Source organism: Homalodisca vitripennis, unplaced genomic scaffold (genome assembly GCF_021130785.1).
Source record: "Homalodisca vitripennis isolate AUS2020 unplaced genomic scaffold, UT_GWSS_2.1 ScUCBcl_3667;HRSCAF=9336, whole genome shotgun sequence".
Classification (NCBI taxonomy): Eukaryota; Metazoa; Arthropoda; class Insecta; order Hemiptera; family Cicadellidae; genus Homalodisca; species Homalodisca vitripennis.
The window spans coordinates 8,553-30,084 of record NW_025779784.1 but is presented as its reverse complement, the minus strand read 5'-3'; the positions used below and the strand labels follow the sequence as shown (position 1 = coordinate 30,084).

Sequence of the window (21,532 nt, the reverse complement as noted above, 5' to 3'; positions counted from 1 at the left end):
TTTATGTTATTTTATAAAAAACAATTTACTGATGTACAAAAGGAATATAAAAAGTAAGAGTAAGATATTTTTGCCTGTACAGTTAGTTGATTTAGTATATGAATTCTTCCACAGTTCTTTAATAGGAGGTCATTTTAGGCATTGCTAGAACGCAAAGAAAAATTAATCAGTATTTTTATAGACCTGATTTAGACGAAATTTTAAAGGCAAAAGTGAAAGCATGTAATGTTTGTAAAATGAGTAAAGTGTGCCAAAGAAAATATGAAGGCGAATTAGTATCTGTGCCATTTAAGAACAATATGGATTGTTTATTCATAGATCTTTTAGGTCCCTTAGTGAGAACTAGAAACAGCAATGTATATTTACTTGTAGTTGTAGATGCTGCCAGTAAATTTCTATGGCTAATCCCTTTGAGGGAATGTAAGAGTGCTGAAATATGTAATAAATTAGACCGCATAATTTTTAACAACTTTTCTGTACCTAAAATAATAGTGTCAGACAATGCCGCATATTTTACATCACTGTATTTTAAGAAGTTCTTATTTAAGAATTTTATTGAACACCGTAGACTAGCGCCTTACAGGGCTAATGGAAATCAATCAGAAAGGCATATTAGAAACATATCTACATTATTACGTAGTTTCTATCATAACTGTCATAGTAATTGGGATAGTGACCTAGGCTATATACAATTAAGTTTAAACACCGCCCATAATGAAAGCACTGGTTTTGCTGCCTTTGATTTAATGTTTAATCATTCCTGTAATAATGCTTTATCTAATTTATGGAAGCTAAATGATCTAATTGGTGAGAATTTGTCCAAGGAAACTGTTGTAAACAATTTAAAGAGAGCTGTGGTCAATGTAAAAAGGAGTATAGCACATAACAGTAATAGACAAAAGTACTCAGAGCAAAATGTAAAACATCCTTTAAGTTGCATTCCTTAGTATGGATTAGAAACCCACTATTTAAGCAATAAGGTAGAAAAGTTTTGTGCAAAATTAGCACCAAAAATATGTAGGAATTTATAGAATTTTATATTTTTTAAGCCCTGTAACTTGTATTGTACAACACACTGAAAATGTTTTGAATGTAAAAAAAGGTTCATATTGTAGATTTAAAATTAAATTAAGACCTGTTCTGTATAAAAAAAAAAATTTGTAGCATCCCTAGCTTAAGGAACCGCTTGCTGCCAAATTTAAAAGATAAGATAAAATCCAGGAAGTTAACTGTTTGGTGAATTCTTAACGAATGTGTCAATGGAAATAAAATATAGAAAAAGAATTTGTAAATAGACTTAGTATAAAGAAATGAGACAAAGTTGATCCTGACTGTTTGTAATGAGGGAACCAAATATGAAAAATTGTCTGTGTTTTGTATGTATGCCGAAATGTTGAATTTTGAATTTTGTAGATATATTTGAAGTGTTAAAATTCATGTAGATGTAAGATGTATAGGATGTTGTATGTAAAATATATATATTAAGAGTGATGCAGTATTAATAAGAAAATGTGAGACTTAGCTTCTCGTGAGGGGACGTTTCATTCCAAAGTATTCGATCCATATTGGGTAACTTGTCCGCAAGTCTCAGGGTATTTAATGGCAAAACACTATACACAAAACACTGGTATGAATGCAAAAAAGAAGTATGAATGTGGCGCCTATATAACAAAACACTACACTACACTTGTTTACGATTTAATCGCCTTAAATGCCCTTATTCTTGCAACGACCCCGCAAATTCTAAAACGCTGCAACGTGCACTGCAATGAAAATAGTTTGCCTAAATTGATTTTCTATTTTTGGTCCCTAAGCGAGCAGTCATAGAACTGCATTGGCATGCGATCTAGCGGATTTCATAGGAAACTTTTGAAACCCCGCGCTATCGTATTGTTATGGTTGAATTTGAATGTATATAATTAATAAAAGGTTGAATTAAGTTTGTTATTTAGAATATGTTTAAAGTAAAGCGACTAATTAGGTTGCGAAATCAAAAACAGGGGGGATATTCTGTACCGTAAATTAGTTAATTAAATTTCATACAATGTAAATTTCGCAACCTAATCAGCCAGTATAATATAATATTATTTTACATCCAATGTTCCGGAACTAAATTATTGGGCGGAGTAACTACCTAATTGGCACGCGTATGAATTTTTTCTTCTAACCCTTTGTAGCAGCCCAACTACGTAACCGATCAGACCTCGCGCGCTTTGTCCGTAAGTAAAATTTATCTTTTCGTATTATTAAATTAGCCCTTTGATGCCAAACGTATAAAATGAATGTAACGTAAAGTAAAGATGTGAATAGTAAAGTAACTTACCCTTGAAGATCTTTTATTTGCTTGATGGAGATAGATAAAGGTTGTGGCGTCGTCCTTATGGCGACGAGCACGTTGTTTATAAATAGTAATTTGTATCATTAAATGGCTAATACCGTCGCGAATTTGTTTTAGGCGAGTTTACGTAGCTGATGTATCTCACGTGTTGTTTGAATAGATGGCTACCATTTCCCAACATCTACTCCTCTTCTAGAAATAACCGTTCTTAGACTACAGCTTCAATGTCTCGTGCCAAGACGCCGACACCCGGGTTGTGAGTCTACCTATTGCGAAGGGAAGTGAAATATTATTGTTTTGTAAAGTAAAACGTCGTACGCATAATTCAATAGAACATTGGATATTTTAGGCCCACCTAGAAGATATAATTTTTAGTTATTATAGTCTAATTGGCAGCAACGTGGCATTACATAACTTTTCCTTTACCATCTAAAAGTGGTGTTTTTTAAGTTTTCGTAATTAAACTGAACTTATAAGTAAACTTTGTATTTCTAGTATTTATTACTACGACCTCAGAAGTCACCACCCCCATGTGTTATCGTCATACGGTACAACAGTTTAATATGTATAAAAAGATTGACTTAAATGATCAGGCTTGGACTCAGCGCAGCGGCAGTAAGTTTATTTGTGTAAAGGGATTTCATATTTTTCCCTGACCAACATCGAAATTCCCTGACTTGAGACCGGATTCCCTGACTTTTTCCTTGATTTCCAGTCCTGTTTTTTTTCCCTGACTTCCCTGATTTCCCTGACCTGTAGCATCCCTGTAGAACAAGATAAAATAGTCACCTTTAAAACAGGCCTTTGCGCTCTGACGCTTGACGATATCTTCCACAGTGAGATCTTGCTGGTCCTTAAGCTCCGAGGCCTCCATGAGCTCGGCCAATCCCGGCAGGTTGCGGCTGCCTTTCACTGTCTCGAAGTCCTCGTCCATCAGCTGACAGTTGGACTTGAGCTGGTTCGATCTCCTCCTGCAGCTGGTCTAGTCGTGCAACCGTGACACTGTCCGTTGCTTGCTCGGCAAACGATGGTAGATCCAGGCTCAGCTCCGAGGACATGCTGTCTATAGAACCCTCTCGATGCGTGCGGCTGAACAGTAACGAGTCGAACGAGAGGTCCCTCGACAGAGAGTGGAGGTGGGGGTGAGAGATAGGGCTCGATCCGGTAGATGAAGTACCGGTGCTGTTGCCATCGCCTCTCGGAGACTGTCTGTTGTACCTTTCGTCTCCACTGTTAGAAGCCTAAAACATTACTTTTCAGATTGAACAATAATATTGACTGACCTATGTAAACTATTTATTGATTTATGTTATAACAAATAAAAAATAGATCACATCACAACTTTACCAGGGTTGATCCTAAATAATGAAATGCTTTCAAAAATTGGCAATTTAAAGATTTTTGCTCTTTTTTTAGCAGTTTTTTAACACTTCCCATGCCGTAGATGGATATATCAGCATGGTAAGACTTTGACCAAAACGTTAAACACAAGTATATGCAATATCACATATTGTGTCTCTTGGAGTAGGAAAATCAATGGATTATTAGTGGTGTGCGAAGGGTTAAATTTTCTTGATATTGGTGATGAGTATTTTTAAGATTCTAATTTTTACAATATCGTAATAGAACTTTTACATTGTTCATGGGTCCATTCAGTTAGTGATGTTACAATTTTATATCTTATTATTTATTACTATTTAGGTCATCTTAGGTCATTTATTCAATACTACTACATTTATTCAACATCTCTTTTACAGTTTTATTATCCTTCTTTATGTGCACTTCATTTTTATGTGGTTGAGTACTGTCTGTACAAAACTGCATTCCAAAGTATTAGGCTTCAAAATAACGCTGTGTTGAAACAATGGTTACACAATGAAATTCTTCTATCTACCCTGGTATGTGAGACATGGGTAATGTTGTGTTCTTAGTTCTGGGTCTCTTCTAATCAGTCTGGTCTTTATGCAGTTTTTGTGAGGTATATGCTTTGGTTTTTTAAGTTCAACATACTCTAGAGATTCTTAAATTTAGTGTGGGCAAGGTTTAGAACACTTTTAGTTTTAACCCTTTGCATGCCACTAGTAAATCCATTACCTTTCCTATAACGCCAAGACATGTAAAAATATTTCTTTCTTTAAGTTCAAAGCTAAATTTTATTATAAACTATAAGAGGTAAAAGTAAAACAAGTATAAAACAGAACATTTTACTTAAAATTAGCATATTTATTGATAAAAATAAAAAAGAACTATTTACAAAACTGATTATTTCAAAAAGATTTCAAGTTTCATTGTATAATGTAATTAAACTGAAAATTTAATTACATTTTACTATAAAGCAAGATAAATATTTCAAACTAATCACAACATTACCACACAATGAAGAATAATAACGAGATGCGTAGTAGACACACGCGAACGCAAGCTCGTGACAACCGAGAAAGCAGTAATACACGCCACGGATATGTTTGGTTGTGGCTCTGTAGGAGACGCAGAACTGACAAGCAGGTGGTAGGAGTTAGACAAAGGGCGCTCCCGTCCCCCTGCTGCTGAGTGAAGGTCGTTTATAAATACTTCCTTGGCAACCGTGATAAGTACGGAGTGTGCACCGGCATTTCGAAGGCTTTTTATGAACTAAAAATTTTTTATTTATTGTCATTTGTCAATTTTACATTGCTATAGACAACATCAAGAAATAAAATGTATAATACATTACACTACACAAAACATACATACTATACATTATGTTAATTTAAAGTACATAATAATATAATTAACCTAAACATGATCCCAGTATAAGACTAAGGTAAAGTCCACACTGCCCAAAGGCCTGTACCATCCAAACACATTGAAGTGCTTATATAAAACATGGAAAGAATACTAGTAATAGACTCAGGTCAGCCGAAACAGAAAAAGCCATTTTCAGAGAGTGAGAAACTGCCACACATCCACCTATTCTAAGGTAGATTAATATTACTCGTAAAAAATTCCTCAAGTGAATAGAAGGCCTTACTTATAAACCAACACGATAATTTACATGTTGTTGAAGTTCTAAACTTCTGAACTCTTGTGGAAGTTCATTAAAACATTTAATTTGCAATGTCTATGACTAGCTATAGTCTTCTGTAGCCTGCAAGAAGGTATAATAATATCCTGTGCCCTTCGAGTATAATAGTCATGGACCTCATTAAAACAAATAAATTCATTTTGGTTTTTCTTTATATGTATTAAATTTTGAAATATAAAAATGGAAGGAACTGTCATTATATTTAAATCAATAAAACATTGCTTACAATCATCCTGATAAGGTAAATTGGTAAAAATTCTCACTGCTTTTCTTTGCCATATGAAAACCTGGCTAGCACTCTTTCTATTTTCCCAGAGCATTGCAGCATATAGCAAGTGAAAGTGAAATTCACTAAAGTAGGAGACAAGCATCATATCTCCATCAACACAAGATTTTAATTTTCTAAGTAGAAAACGGGCCATAGACAGTTTTGAAATTACTGTGTTGGTGTGAGCCTCCCAAGAAATATTTGGCGTTTTGGCTAAAGTCTGCCATTCTGATATATCTGTATATGGCGTGTGAAGATTAACATTTTTTTGTGTGTGTTTAACCTTATGTTTTAAGATTTTTGACACCTGAGGGAGAGGGTAGATTTCAATTCCCAAAATGTAGTGTTGTGAATTTCATAACATAAAATGATGACAAATGCTGGAATCCTATTAGTCTTATAGCGAAATATTTCAATGTGGAGAGCCATCATCTTCAGTTTACAGATTGTTTTTGGTTGAACATGTGTTGCTTTTGGTTGACCAAAGATGGCGGTAAGGCGGTAACATTTCAACAATTTAATTGTGTACGCAATGTTACAAAGTGGTGCGAACCAGAAAACTTAGTCTTAGACTTAATCAAGGACTTGTTAAACATTGTTCTTGACATCAATATCCAGTGTACGGAAAAAGATTTAAATCTGGATAAGTGAATATTCACTGTGTATGTACAAAACTTAGCATAACGAACACATATAGAACTATAGCAAAAATGTGGAAGGAACAATTTTAGTTGATCTATAATGCTGTAATAACCCTAGAACTGGCAGTCATGTTTTCCACAGATGACAGGCTACTTTTACCAGCACTTTAAACATTTTGTAAAAAATACATTTTTACTATAAACCTATATGTGTAATACATTATTTCTTTCAGGAACATGTGGAGATAATTATGGTATGATAAACATTATGCATAAACCATAAAAAGATACTACACTAAGTGGTGAGACTGCTCCTGGTAAAGTGTGATAATATTATAAATATTAGAATCCGAGAACCAGTTTATTCTTCATTTTATCTAGTTTAAGAAACTATGTAATAGCATCCACGTTTTCTTGAAGGAAAATTAGATATATATTACAAAAACCTTTCAAATTATTTTCAAAAATAAAAAAAATAATTTTCACACTAAATATTTCCAAAATAAAACCGAAATCTTGCATAGTATAGCCTAAAACAAAGTTGTGGCGTTTGCCACTTTATTTTTGTTGGCCGATGGACGGGCCGGCAGCAATTTCCCTACAGCTGGTCGAGCCGTCTGCTTTTCCAGATGGTTAACCTCTTCTTCTAAATGTTTCTTTGGAATTCTGCCTGTTATGGTTTGTTCTAGTGTTCAGGCTTCTAGATTTCTGGAATTAGGTTTTTTTTCGCTCTCTTCTCTTCAGGCTTCCGTAGGGCGAGGACATTCTACGAGTTTCAGTGGTCGGGGTTCAAAATCAAAGCTGGCTGCCCGCTCCCTCGACGAACCGGAACGGTGTTTTGGTGTTTAATATCGTGGCCTGCCTTCCAATCAACGTTCCATGACCTCATTTAATTAATTAGGACCCAGTCATTCCAAATTCAGTGTACGTGGCATCTACCAATTCCCCACATATTGGTAGCAGATCATTATATTTATTTATTTATTTATTTATTTATACATTCCAACGGCAATGCCATTTTAACAATACAATGAATTGATGACATGCGAATAATTGGTACAAACATACATGGATACAAAGAAACAAAATTGCATGCTTAAGATAACTACAAACAATTATATAAACGTGTAAAATAACATAATTATAGAATATGTAATAATGATAATAATAAATACGGGTATGTAATAACATAATAATACAATTTGCTATATCAATGTAATAAGTTGCAATATATAAGTAAAAATATAATAAACCAACAATATATACACAACAATAATAATATGACGTTACAACAAATCCATTAATTAGATCACAAAAGTATAAACTACAACAACTGAAGTGCAAGTTAAGCACAGTATTTATAAGTAACAAAGAGCAGGAACTGAGTTATGTAGGTCAGAGAGAGAAAAATGGCAGGAAGGGTCAAAGTAAAGGCAAAGGAAGTTTGGTCAGTGGATGGGGAAGAGTTATGTTGAGCTGCAGAAGGTGGTGGATAGTGTAGCAAAGAGTTTAGACAGCTTGGTTAACCACATTCCCCTCAATCCACATATAAGGACACCCATTTCTTTTTCAGTGTTTTCAGATTCGTGCAGAACAGGTCTAGCTCGGCAGGAACGCAGTTTCCAACGCTATGTAGTCTGGCCATGGGTCCGTTCTTCAGGTAGTTTGTCCGATAATATTTGCGAACAAAGAGTTCAGTTGACCTGGTAGTGCGTGGAATTCGAAAGTTTATCATAGCAAGAAGATCAGGACAATCAAGGGATCCATTGATAAGCCTTGAGAGAAAAGCTAGATCAGCAAGCTCACGGCGAACTTCCAGCGGGCAGAGGTTGAACTGTTTCATGACGTCATCGACAGGGACCTCATGGAAAAGAAAGCCCAATGTAGTTCCAACGAGTCGAACAAATCTCCCTTGAATCCTTTCAAGCCTGATAATGTGATGTTGGTAGTAGGGGTTCCAAACAACTGAAGCATATTCTAAGATCGGACGTAGAAGAGACTTATATAAGATTGAGATGGAGTGTGTAGATAGGCCACTTCTAGCTGTACGTGACAGAAGACCCAACAAACGATTAGCTTTGGCACATATGATGTCAATGTGATGATCAGGTGAGAGTGCGTGATTGAGATGCACGCCAAGATCCTTTACAACCTGTACCCGCTGCAATCCCACGCCCTGAATGTAATAATTGGCATGTACAAATTCTTCACCCCTGTGAAAAGACATCACCATGCTTTTCTTAGCATTCAGCTGCATGAAGTTTTCATCACACCATCTAGAGACCCCATCAAGGGATCTCTGGAGACTAGCACTATCCTCAATTGAATTCAAAACACTAAACAGCTTGATATCGTCAGCAAACATAAGAAAATTGCTTTCGATGACTTCCCCAATGTCATTTATAAATATGTTGAAAAGATAAGGTCCCAGTAGAGAACCCTGAGGCACTCCAGACTTGACTAGATAAGGATTAGAATAACCACCACCAAACTTGACTATAGACAATCTTCCGGTCAAGTAACTCTTAAACCAGGATAAAAGAGGTTCAGATATGCCATATGAAATCAAGTTTGGAGACCAAAAGAGTGTGACAAACCTTGTCGAATGCCTTACTGCAGTCCAGGTAGATTGCATCGACTTGAGCGAAACTTGAGAAGGCTGATAAAATGAATTCTTCATATTGGACAAGGTTTGTGACGGTTGACCGGCCGCTAGTAAATCCGTGCTGCCTTGGTATCAAAATAGTGGATATGAGGGGCTTTAGACTTTCAAGGACAATAGCCTCCAACATCTTCGTGATAGGGGACTGTATAGTGATGGGCCTATAGCATGTAGCTGAGTCTCTTCTTCCATCCTTATAGATTGGGACAACAAAGCTTGTTTTTAAAGACGATGGGAAGAATCCCTCCTGTAAACTTGAGTTGATAAAACGCGAGAGTGGGGTGCAAATCAAGTCGCTGCAATAACGAAGTACAACTGGAGGAATGCAGTCGGGTCCCACACCCTTTGAGATGTCCAAGGAATCAAGCTTTTGTTTCACTTCCTCAGGGCTGCATCTTATCTGAGAAAGATATATGTTACAATCTCTCGGAATCAATGCTGGGGAGATATGAGTTGACTCAGAAAAGACACTTGAGAAGTGGCGAGCAAACAAGTTGCACATTTCATCAGGAACAGAAGATTCATCATCCCCAAGGGTAATATTTTTGAGGGAAAAGAATCTGTGCGTCGAAGATTCTTGACGTGGCTCCAGAAGACTTTTGGGTTAGTAGAGATCGTCCTATCCACATGTTCGATATAAGAGTTATAGCAATCAGGTTTTTGCAAGAACTCTGCAAGTAGTTCTGGCTCTGGAGAAGGCCAAGTAGTCGCTCTCACGACCTGTAGTTTTATAGATTCTATGTAGTATTTTCTTGTTGATAATCTTGGACTTTAAGTCGGAGGTAAACCAGCGAGGGAATGGTGATCTTCCGATCCTTTTAAGTGGTGTATTCTTCTTAATCAGACCACTAAGGGTAGTGATGTATTTATTGAATTTTTCCTCACTATCAGGGGATGAGTGTTCAATAGTAGAATTGAGGATGTTGACATCGGCTCTCAATTGATTGATATCACATTTGAAATAATTTGGTGATAGTATATACTGAGGTGTGATTGCTAATGAATGAAGACTTAGATCCATGTCTAAAGCAGGATGGTGAATATCTTCGTTGACAAGGGAATCGATGGACCTGTGCACATCGCAAGGCAAATCAGAGAAGAGAAGGTCCAGCTGGGAGCCTCGAGCACTCAAGATGTCGCTTCGCTGCAGTAAACCGAGTGTGTTTGTCAAGTCATAGAGCAAGTCAGAAGAAACCCCAGGACTATTGGCGCTATTCAAGTTGAAGTCACCTACCAAAACCATGTTACATTCAGGGCCTACTTGAAGGTGTAGTTGCTCTAAGGCATCACATAAGGACTGGTAGACACAGGTTGGTTGATTAGGTGGAATATAAGCAACGCAAAGCAAAAGAAGGCGATGACCATACTTCAAAAGAACGCCAACAGCTTCAATATTATCGCAGGGAAATTGCACAGATGAGGAGTTTAAGTTCCTGTGCATAGCCAAGAGGACGCCCCCTCCACTTCGCTTGTTACTAGTCATGAGTGATCTATCGCATCGGTAGACCTGAAACTGTGGGAGACCTAGCTCAGCATCATGAACACCAGGATCGAGATTGGTTTCAGTGAGTGCAATTAATTCGTAAGAGCTAAGGTTTGCATTTAAAGATATTTCGGTTAATTTTGTTCTAATTCCATTTATGTTCTGATAGTAACCCTTTAATTTACATGCATTGCCGTTGGATGAGTTTAGTTTTTTTTAGGTGCATTTGTTTTGACGATCCTTGGGAAGCCACTCCTGTACTTGATTGTCAGGTCCTTTTCTCCAGCTGTCAAGCGCGATTCAAGTTCCCGACGAAGATTCCTCAGTGAAGAAAGCTCCAAAGGGGTTCGATCCCTAGATAGTTTCACGTCTTTAAGGGATGGGTTTAAGGAGGAAATTTGTTCAGTTGAGAAGCTACTCAAAACCTGATTCATATCACCCTCAGAGGGTAAGATTAGTTTGATTGGTCTAGGTTTTCCAGCCACCACGGAGCCCAACCTGAAGAACTTTATGCGAGATACATCAAAGTCTGGAATTGAACTATGAATTATGGAAGTTAGAAGACTAGTATCATGAGCTTTGATATCATGTGGTAGATTATTAGTTGACTCAGGGGCATTGAAAACAATCAAGTTTTTCTTCCTAAGATTGCGCTCATGCAACTCCTCAATTACGCTATTGATACTTGAACCACTGCCAGAACCATCGCTTTGCTCAAGGGTAGTCAACCTCCTATCTAGCTCTTCAAGCTTGGGCTCAATAGTATTAAGCTTTTCTTGTATGGACTGAATTTCAGTTTTAATAATTTTAGTGTCATCAGGGACATCACTTAATTTATTTACCATAGTGGCCAGGCTATCGACTTTACCAATTAGAGTGCTCAAAACAGTCGAAATATCGGGCGATGCTTGAGTGTTTTGGGGAACGCAATCAGCCCTAGTGCAGTACCACTTGATGGTGCTGTTGCTTGCAATTTTAGTGTATTCAGTTTTTGGGACGTTTGCGCATTGCCTATGGAACCATCTATTACATGGGTCGTCACATTGTAAGCCCTCCTCGTCGTCCTTAACCTTCTTGACACAGACGGGACATATTTCCAAGCATATGGTATTCATAATTGGAAATGAAAAGGATAAAGTAGAGATTGGGCTAGTTTAGATGTATTGCGGTGTTGAAATGTGACTAATACAATCAATGAAATAACAGTTATCATACATACATAATAAACAACAATAATAAATATCAACAACAAACATAAATATATATATAATATAAATATAAATATAACATAAATATATATATATAAACATCAAACAATAATAAATATCACAAACAAATGCAAATTAACATGAACAACAATTGTGGTATTATATAGTCCGAGGTGAAATCTAGAAGGCCGTGGAATTTCAGGTCATGCAGTTCACTCCTCACAGCAGTTCACATGGTGATGACAGCAGACGACCGACACAGGAACATTGAATGTTGAACCATGACATTGACTATGGAATGATGGAAATGAGCCGAACCAAGGATGTCAGGATCGGCAGTAGCAGTTCAAGAATCGTGGGTTACAGAATGTAGACAGTTAGTGACACAGTTTCGCACATATTCGTCGTAACTCACAGTACTCAGAGAACAGTCCAGATCAGGCAAAGGAAGCAGATCGACAATTTCAGCACAGGTATAGACTTAAATGTACCAACAAAGCAAATGCTAGAATAGACAGTCAGCCATCTTGCAAAGCAAAAAGAATTTTTTGCAATTTAGATGGAAGGCTAGGCGTAGCAGGTGGTGGGAGTGGAAGAATTCTACACAACTATGAGAGCTAAGTCCTAGTTTTAAGTTTTTTTAAGGGGTAGACGTTTTTTCTAAATTTTAGTTTTCTAAATTTTCTTTACAGTTTTTACTCAAATGTAGATACTTTTTCGAAGTAACATGTTTCTAATGTGCAGGTCTGAGCCATGCAGTTCTTGCAACCAACTGTTACCTAAGCCTAGTTCTGTTATAATAATTCAAAATGTTGGATTGCAGTATTTCATGAACTTTAGTAACTTGTTTTCACTAAATATTTAGGCATTGGTAAATGGTTGATGTTTTTCAAGCTTAAAATTTACTTTAAACAAAATTAATAAATTTTTTCCTGACCAAGTTTAACTCTTAACCTATCTTTTTAACACCACCTATAGTTTAGCCTCTTGCTTTAACCAAACCTTGTACTTAATTATTTGTACTTTTTAAACTTAGCAAGCACCTTTTGGTATTTTACAATTTAGCTTTGGCTCAGATATGTGCAAGAAAAGTTGAAGAGAAGGGCAGATGCAGTTGGTGGCCGCTTATTATACTGCAGCCTTTGAATAGCCTACTATTTGTTTTTAAAGTTTAGGCTTTCTGGTTACTATTTAAAACCCCCAATCAGTTTCCCCAGATTATTTACTATGGGTTGGCTTATAATGAAAAGTTTTCTTGTTTTTTATATAAATTTCATTCCTTTCCAATCTTTCACCTTATCATCTGATTGATTAAAAAATAACCTCTCCACACCAACCCTTGGTTTCCAAATGCAATTTATTGATGTTATTCATACTTGATGATTTTTTTGTCTACTATGTTGAATATTTTCAATTGTTACAATGTATTGTTAATTAATGTTAGTCTATACACAAGGTAAGTGAAGCTTTACTGTTAAATTTATCTGATTATTTTCTACTTTGAACTATGTCAGACTTTTATGTAGGCCTATGCTATTTGAATGTTCAGGGTATTTCAAACTTAAAGGATTTATTTATGCTAACAGTATGAATTTTTTTCTTAACCTTCTTCAAAACTTTAATGTTACTGTGAAAATAATTCTTTTATATCCTTTTATTAAAAGCCTTTTGCTTCTTTTGACTAGTGCCTTTTAAATTTAAACAGTTAAACTTAATATGGAGTATCCTTTAGTTTGAACAATTAATAAAAATAACATAGGCCTATGTTTGTTTTGTAATGATTATGAAGTTTCAGCTTGGGGTTGGATTTGACATGCTGACATACACATAAGTGATTTTAACCCTAGAACTGGCGGTCATTTCATCCTGTAGTGTCGGGCTGTTTTGGAGCTTCGCGCAAGGTTTTTTTAAAAAAATTATTAAAAATATAAAATAAAAGCAATATAAATAAGAGTATATATTTTTGTGTTCAGAATTAAACGTAGAATTGCACTATATTGTAAAATTAACCATCAAAAATTTTCTAATAAACACTTTTTTTTAATCAAATATAAAATTTACGAAAAATATTTTCTTAAATTTGGGGGGGACCATACCTAGCAAATGAAGTTATAGTGAGAAATATTTATAAGTGAGATAGCCATTCTGTGTCAAATTTTATCTAGTTTCAGAAAAACATAAACATTATACACATTTATGAAAGCATCATAAAGCTATAGAACAAAAAGCAGCGATGCGTATAAATTCTGAAAATCGGGTGTACACGTAAGACTTTGGTAAGACAAGTTTTTCAAATACATTTATCTATGAATACATGTTATTTTGCATATTTTATTACTTAGAATAAAATAGAATATACAGTAGTAATGAAATAATTACCATAAATTATTTTTTGAAAAGTAAAAAAAGTTAAATTTTGCCATTATTCAAAAATTTTGCGAAAAATTTTCATTCAGCAAAATATAAAATAGTTTCTAAAGCTTGTACTATATCAAAATTTATAAATTTATGGTTTATAAGTAATAGGAAATATTATGTAGTTGGAAAACTATAAATATAACTAAAGATATTAAAAAAAATAGAGAATAACCCAAACAGTTATTATATATAACCAAAGAAATTACAGGAAATATATATTTTATTGTGAAAACTATCTATTTACCAAAAATAAATAGTTACTTCAGAGTTAAAAGAGTGCTATAAATAAACGTTTAGTAAGTGAAAACAATAACAAACTATGTGAAATGAATTTTAGCCAAGTCATTTTGCCATAGCCTACACAAAGCCGGTTATTTCTCAAACATATTTCAGTAAATAGAAATTGATTTATTCTAAAATATATATGTTTACACTACTACGACATCAAACAACACACTACACATTAAATACGACACTAAAACACGCGTAAAACTATTAAAAACTTACAAATATCCACAGCTCGGCACGAAAGTGATACAGAACGGCAGCGGCAATATGGCGGTCCACAACAAACGGCGTCGCGTTTTTCTTTTACGTTCAAAATAACAAGCTTGCTACGTCATAACCATAATACAAAGAGGAATAAAACTCATCTGTTCCTTAGCATTTTCTTCCCGAATCCAATGGTGCATGAATTATATCGATACATTACCGGAGTATATTATAAAAAGTAATTATAGGAGGGAATGTTTGATCGACAAAATTTTTGACGGTTAACAACCACAAAAGCGGCATTAACCGACATAATTATGTCGATTAACAGTTCTAGGGTTAATTACTTACAAAACTAAATTTTTCTTTCCAAAATGTAGTAACATCCTTCTTTTGCAAACTTTTAAAACTTTAGTTTGCCACCTTGAGGGTTCACTGTTAGTTAGAAAAAAATAGGTTTCAGTCAAAAAAACTTTATAAAATACCAAACCCTAGTGGACTCTTTGGATTGATTGATATGTCAGCTTGCTTGATTCAACTTCAGGTGTTTAACATAACCTAATTTTCAGTTTAGGCTAATTTAAGCCTTAAGTAGTTTAATTTATTTTTTCCTTTGGTCTATGCTTTCTAAATTTTAACTTTCACTGGGTTTTTTGGAGCCATGGTCTCAAAAGAGATTTTTTTTTGGGGGTGTTCTAATTTTCTTCCAGTTTAAAGGGAGAATTTATTATATAGATTTGTGTCTTATTCACTTGGGCCTTGTTGAGTTTTCTGTAGTGACCTGTAGCGCTACTATACGCCTTGGACCACATATTTTTTTTTGCACTTCTACAGTACAGTTGCTCTTGGTTTTAATTAATTTTTGTTTACTTTGTTTTCCTCTCTTAATTTTTAAGGATTTGAAAGGTGTTTTGTTATGTTTTTTGAATACATTGAACTTTCACTACTTGCTTGAGAGGAAACAAATTAAGTCTACCCCCCACTTGATGGCAACCGCAATTTTTGTTCTGAAAGCCAAACTTGTTTATTTTCTTTTCTGCCTTCACCTGTTAGTGATACTGGAAGTTGAATTAGTGGTAATAATAAAGCAATGTACTATATGCTTTTTATTTATTGTAATACTATAAATTGTAATAGTTTTTTTTACAACTTGTACTTTTCGCACACACCACAGTAAAGTTGTCCTTATGTTTTTCTCTTTGGTCACGCCCTCTGGTAATTCATGATTTTACCTCTCCAGTCACCGTGACATTGAGGTGTCCCAAGTCAGGGAAACTTATTAGGTCGGCCCATGTTTTCACACCTGAAGAAATATTTTGGGCCTATCTAAGACCAAAGCGCCGCTGCCGGGACGTTTATAGGGATAGATTAGGGCTTAGTGACGTTAGTTTAGTTTTTTCTGTCTTCTTCTTCTTCTTCTCTTCCTTACACGACACTAACACTCTGATACTTTTACTCTTCCTCTTTTACAGTACATATACACGGGGGATCGGGGTTAGCATTGGCTGTTTAGAGAATTTTTTTTTGCTTCGGCAATTTTTCTAGGCTGTTCATCGGGAAGTGGACTTTATGTTTATTTATTTTTAACATTCCCGAAGGCAGTCGCGCAGCCTGCTATCCTTGGTTCGTCCAACCCATTACATTTAACAACACAAGCTTCCATTTTCTTTCCCCTTTCCTTTTTGTTTTTCTCTTGTAGAGTAGGGTCAGTCCGTTGGCAGTAGGTGGAATTCATTATTATTTAGCAACGTTAAGCAGCGATGGATATGTTTAGTTATTGTTGTTGAAAAATTTGTTGAAGGTTGTAGTTTGTCTAAATATTTTTTGTAGTTGGTTTTTGTTGTTGTCTCTTTGTGTCTTTAAGACTTTATAATTTTGTCTCTGAAGCTGCTAGATGTTCCAGCGGCTATATTTGTTTTTTGTTGTTTAGTGTTTATCTTGGAAGTGTTTTTTTACTGTTGTTACTGTGATCCTTTGAAGACTTTGTTATTGTTAAAGATTTAGAGGTTTATTGATTGTTAACCTAGTTTTTTGGGTTTTGGTCCTGTTAGTTTTTTGGGTCTCTTTTCCATAGGTTTCAGGATATTTTGCCTTTCCTGGCCAACACTTAAGAAACTGTAGTTTTTTTTAAACTTCCTAATTAAACCACCTTACCACGACCAAATGATTTCCTTACTCAGTTATTCTCCGTTAAGCTTTTGCCATAGCACAAGGTACAAGGTTTTTCTTTCACACCTTTTAAGAGCCTGAATTAATTTGTTCCAATTCTCTAAATTTTTAAACTAGTAAAATGGAAAAATAAAACTTTATTTTGTCTTTACCCACTGGCCACCATGTTTTTTTTTTCTCAGCCGTCCTGTAGGGGAGGAGAGTACTGGCCCACTTTTACTAAATTTTGCCAGTACCAGGTTATTACCTAATTAGTCTTTTCAACGCAAACTTAGGTTTGTTGATATTATGATGGGTGTAATTTTCTCATATTTGTAATTTCGCTTTGAGATGGTCTCTTCATCCTTTCTGATCCCCCCATCATTGAACAAAAATACAGAATTCATGTCTGGAATAATACTTTCCTGGTGGTTCAAGGCGTTCCACCAACCGTTCGGGGTTTCCATCCGGGTGCCTAAGTGGCCCTTGGGTTCCGGGGTGGAGATAACCGGATGGTGGAGACTTAGGGAAGTACTTTGGCTAATAAGTGTACACTTACTTAATTTCCTTCCCAACCTTACTGGAATACCTTCTTTGAGCCTTTGACCATCGAGCGTATTAGTAATTTGGAAAGAAACGAATAAATCCATCCTTGTGTCAAAACTTCAGACCTTCATTTATTGGTAGCTACCACTGAAAGCACTTAAGATTGTTTGAGTTTTTTTTACTCCCACAAGGCTTTTCCTCAAGCCTCTTTAAATTAAAAGATTTATTCTTGACTAGTGTGGTCAGTCGGAATGGATTCTAGCCGTTACGCTTTTGGAGCGCCTCGCGAGCGTGCAGGAGATCCATACTAGTGCAATTTCTAGCAGATTGCTAACGACAGTGTTTTGAACCAGCGATACCAATTGTAGTCTCCAATCTATCCGTCTTTGACTTCCTACCTTATCCTTTTAAGTTTTTTCCCTTATCACTCCCGGAGTAGAGGGGGAGGATGTGGCGTTTTGCCACTTTATTTTTGTTGGGCAATGGACGGGCCGGCAGCAGTTTCCCTACAGCTGGTCGAGTCGTCTGCTTTTCCAGATGGTTAACCTCTTCTTCTAAATGTTTCTTTTGGAATTCTGCCTGTTATGGTTTGTTCTAGTGTTCAGTCTTCTAGATTTCTGGAATTAGGTTTTTTCGCTCTCTTCTCTTCAGGCTTCCGTAGGGCAAGGACGTTCTACGAGTTTTCAGTGGTCGGGGTTCAAAATCAAAGCTGGCTGCCCGCTCCCTCGACGAACCGGAAACGGTGTTTTGGTGTTTAATATCGTGGCCTGCCTTCCAATCAACGTTCCACGACCTCATTTAATTAATTAGGGGCCCAGTCATTCCAAATTCAGTGTACGTGACATCTATCAATTCGTCACAAAGTTATAAACCAACATAATAAACCATACCTTGTGATATATCACTAATTTTTAAAATGGTTAGATGACAATCTTTTCTGGCAAGTTTTATGACATCACTGTTGCCAAAACAGAAAAAATGTCACCATATAAAGCGTACAAAAATTCGTTTAGTTCATGAGCTAAGTGAGGACAATTTTGATTCGTCGAGTAGGATTTTGTGAAATAATGATGAGGAACATTGATAATAATAAAATGAGATTAAACAACATTGCTTTCGCAGATGAAGCAGCTTTTATGTTAAACGGTAACGTTAACAGACACAATGCTCGTTATTGGGCTGATGTCAACCCTCATTTGATAAGAGAGCAATATACCCAGCACCCTGAAATTAAATGTTTGGCTTAGCATTGTGAGCAATAAATTTGTTTGGCCCTTTTTTTATTTATGAAAACCATAATGCCGAGGTATACCAGTAAATGTTACAAAATCAGGTTTATCCAGTTATCCCAGTAGTAACCAACAACTGCAATGAAGTTTGGTTCCAGCAGGATGGAGCACCTCACACTATGGCCTGCATGTCCGCGAGTATTTAAACAATATTTTTCCAAATGGCTGGATATGCAGAAGAGAAAGTATCGAGTGGCCACCAAGATCACCAGATCTATCTCCACTTGACTACTTTGTGTGGGATCATATTAAATACGTCTATAAAACAAAAATTCAGTGCATTAATGATCTTAAGGACATAACAATAGCGGAAATTCGAAAAAATCCTGCATGAATCCATACAGCGTGTCGTTTTACGTTTCTACAACAGGCTTGGACATTGTACAGTTTGCCTAAGAGCTCTCAACATAAAGTCATTATGTAACATTAACAATTTTAAATATACAAATGTGTTGAATACCTGAGAAGCAGGTCCAGGGGCAAGGGACTGTATCTTGTGCAGCAGCCAACCCCGTCGGGAAGCTGACAGAAGGCGGAGAGGTCAGCTTGTATCTCCGTCGCCTCTCCCGGGGCCGGCTCTGGCTCTCCGTCAACTCCTGACACATTGAAAACAGTTGTAAGAAACACACACATGTTTAAGCCTACAGAAGCCGACCGGCAATGCATTGTAAGTACTCTGTCCAACAGGACTGAAAGAGGATAAATTGTTAATAGTTAAATACACACAAACAGCCCAGCTGTATACATTTTAATAATGCATTCTTAAACAATGCATATTGTGTGTTCTTATATATTTTTGGCCATGATGTTGATTTTTAAACTATCAACTATAATTGTTAAATTAAAGTTAAATTAAGAATTTACAAAACCATGATCTTACCAGTTTTGATGTACGGGTCAGAAGTATGGGCACTCACAAAGAAATCTCAAAAAAAGTTAATAACCTTTGAAAACAAAATACTAAGAAGAATTTTTGGACCAGTTCAAGAAGGAGACATATGGCGGATCAGGAAGAACAGAGAACTAAGAGAAATATACCAAGATCCCGATGTGATTGCACTGATCAGGAGTAAAAGAATGAGATGGATGGGCCATGTTGCCCGTAGGGGAGAAGATAAAATGATAAAGAAGGTGTGGCTAGGGGAACCAGAGGGAGTGAGGCCCATTGGGCAGACCTAGGATGCGATGGAGAGATCAGGTGGAGAAGGATTTAAGAACGATTGGCGCTACACTGGAAGTGGCTCAAGATAGAGGAAGTTGGAGAGACATTGTTGGCGAGGTAAAAAACCATCTGGGTTTCGAGTGGCCACAGGAGTAAGAGTAAGTAAGTAACTATAATTGTATCCATACATAATGTATTGGATCTATAACAATGCTACAAAATCTTACATCTTCAATATGCTGATTCTTAAATAAAAAAAATAATGTAAATAACAATAATTTTTGTTGAATGAATGCTTTCCAATGTATATTTACTTAAATGAATACAAATTTATGCAATTTTATTACTTTCTAAACATTTCTTTTCTGTAAGATTATATGAATGTTTATCTGTCCGCAGTACATCTAGAGAATGACAATGAGAGCTATGTAGATTTGAAATTTTACATGCAACTTTAGTGAAGCCTGTTACACGACATATGGTGTGGCATAATCTTACCTTGTCTTGGAATGATTAATAGCATCTCTCACACCAATAAAACTATTCACAGCTCCAGATCCAATTAGGTAAAGTTTTCGAATTGGAACTGTGACTCAATTGTTGTTTAAAACCCTATGCACTCGAAGGCAGTATTTTATAATCTACTGGCCACCGCCATTTTGTCGGAAGTGTGTATTAAATTTTTGCCGTAATATTGTCTCAGCTCGTATGTCCAGCTGTACTGGCAAAGATATAATACGTCCATAGCTCGTAAGGCCAACACCACTGGCCACTAAACATAGCAGTTTAATTTTCTAATATTCTCTTTGTTTTAATAATGAACGGTGAGTGTTGAAAACCTAACGAGCAGCTTTATTTTAAAGTAATTTTTAAGTAAAGCAGTACATTTTAAAATTAGCCTATAATTTTTCTCTAAACATTGACTTTGCAAATAAGATGAATGACGCATAGTAGGCCTATACACTGAAGTGATTGAAAGGATAGAAACCTAGAAAATTTTTACTAGACGTGTCCTAACTAATTCGTGACTACACATAGCTATGTATTTTTAGTTTTTTTAAAGTTTTATTCCGTAAAATAATGTAAAAACTAAGAAAAATGTAAAATAGTTCATGTCTGAGTATAACATAACTATAAAGGCGTACTTTATAACATTTTATTTGCATATATTTGTTAACAATATTCATATAAGAGGTAGAGGCAAACAACAAAATATGGCCAACGAGCTGTCAATGAAAGTAGCGTCGCCATCTGTACTGGCCATACGAGCTACATTGTGGAGGCAAAACTAACGCAGAGCTGTCTGCAACCTTGGTGTGGAAAAAGGTTAAGAATGTTGTCACAGCTTAAAGCAGCAGAACTCTAAATAAAAATGGAATTACAATTTTGGCATTTTAATGAGGGAATGACCAGTTTGTCCTCATAAGCTGTCATATTGTATCAATCTAGTCTTCCCTTAATGTAATTCATATACATTTGTTAGTTGTAATTTTAATATTTTTTGATTACAAACGTTATTAGTTTTCAACAAGAGCAGATACAATCTGAAACAAATCTAAAAGAATGGATCTGTAAATTTTATTTCCTGAAGCTGCAAAGCCTTCCTGTTACTGTTAGAGACAGTTTCCCAGATCGTGTGATGTCTCTATTGCAAACCGGTTTCAAAAGCTTGAGAAATTATTTTAAAAAGTTGCACATAAAGTCATATTTTAGTTTTCACAGTAATAATTGCGTAACTTACCACAGGACATGAAAAGTCGTGACAATGGATTGTTTTCGCCTTCAGAATAGTTTGTCGTCATTGTTTGCGTGT

General features: G+C 35.8%; 1 protein-coding gene across 1 annotated transcript; it reads right to left on the bottom strand.

Moving 5' to 3' along the window:
• Nucleotides 1-3,342: 3,342 nt before the first annotated feature.
• On the bottom strand, nt 3,343-21,489 carry LOC124372629. Its single transcript, XM_046831031.1, has 3 exons — nt 21,461-21,489; nt 19,018-19,153; nt 3,343-3,579 (listed from the first exon to the last, which is right to left on the bottom strand). Exons 1-3 carry the CDS (start codon nt 21,468-21,470, stop codon nt 3,402-3,404), a joined length of 324 nt encoding a protein of 107 aa, XP_046686987.1. The 5' UTR covers nt 21,471-21,489; the 3' UTR covers nt 3,343-3,401.
• Nucleotides 21,490-21,532: the final 43 nt, after the last annotated feature.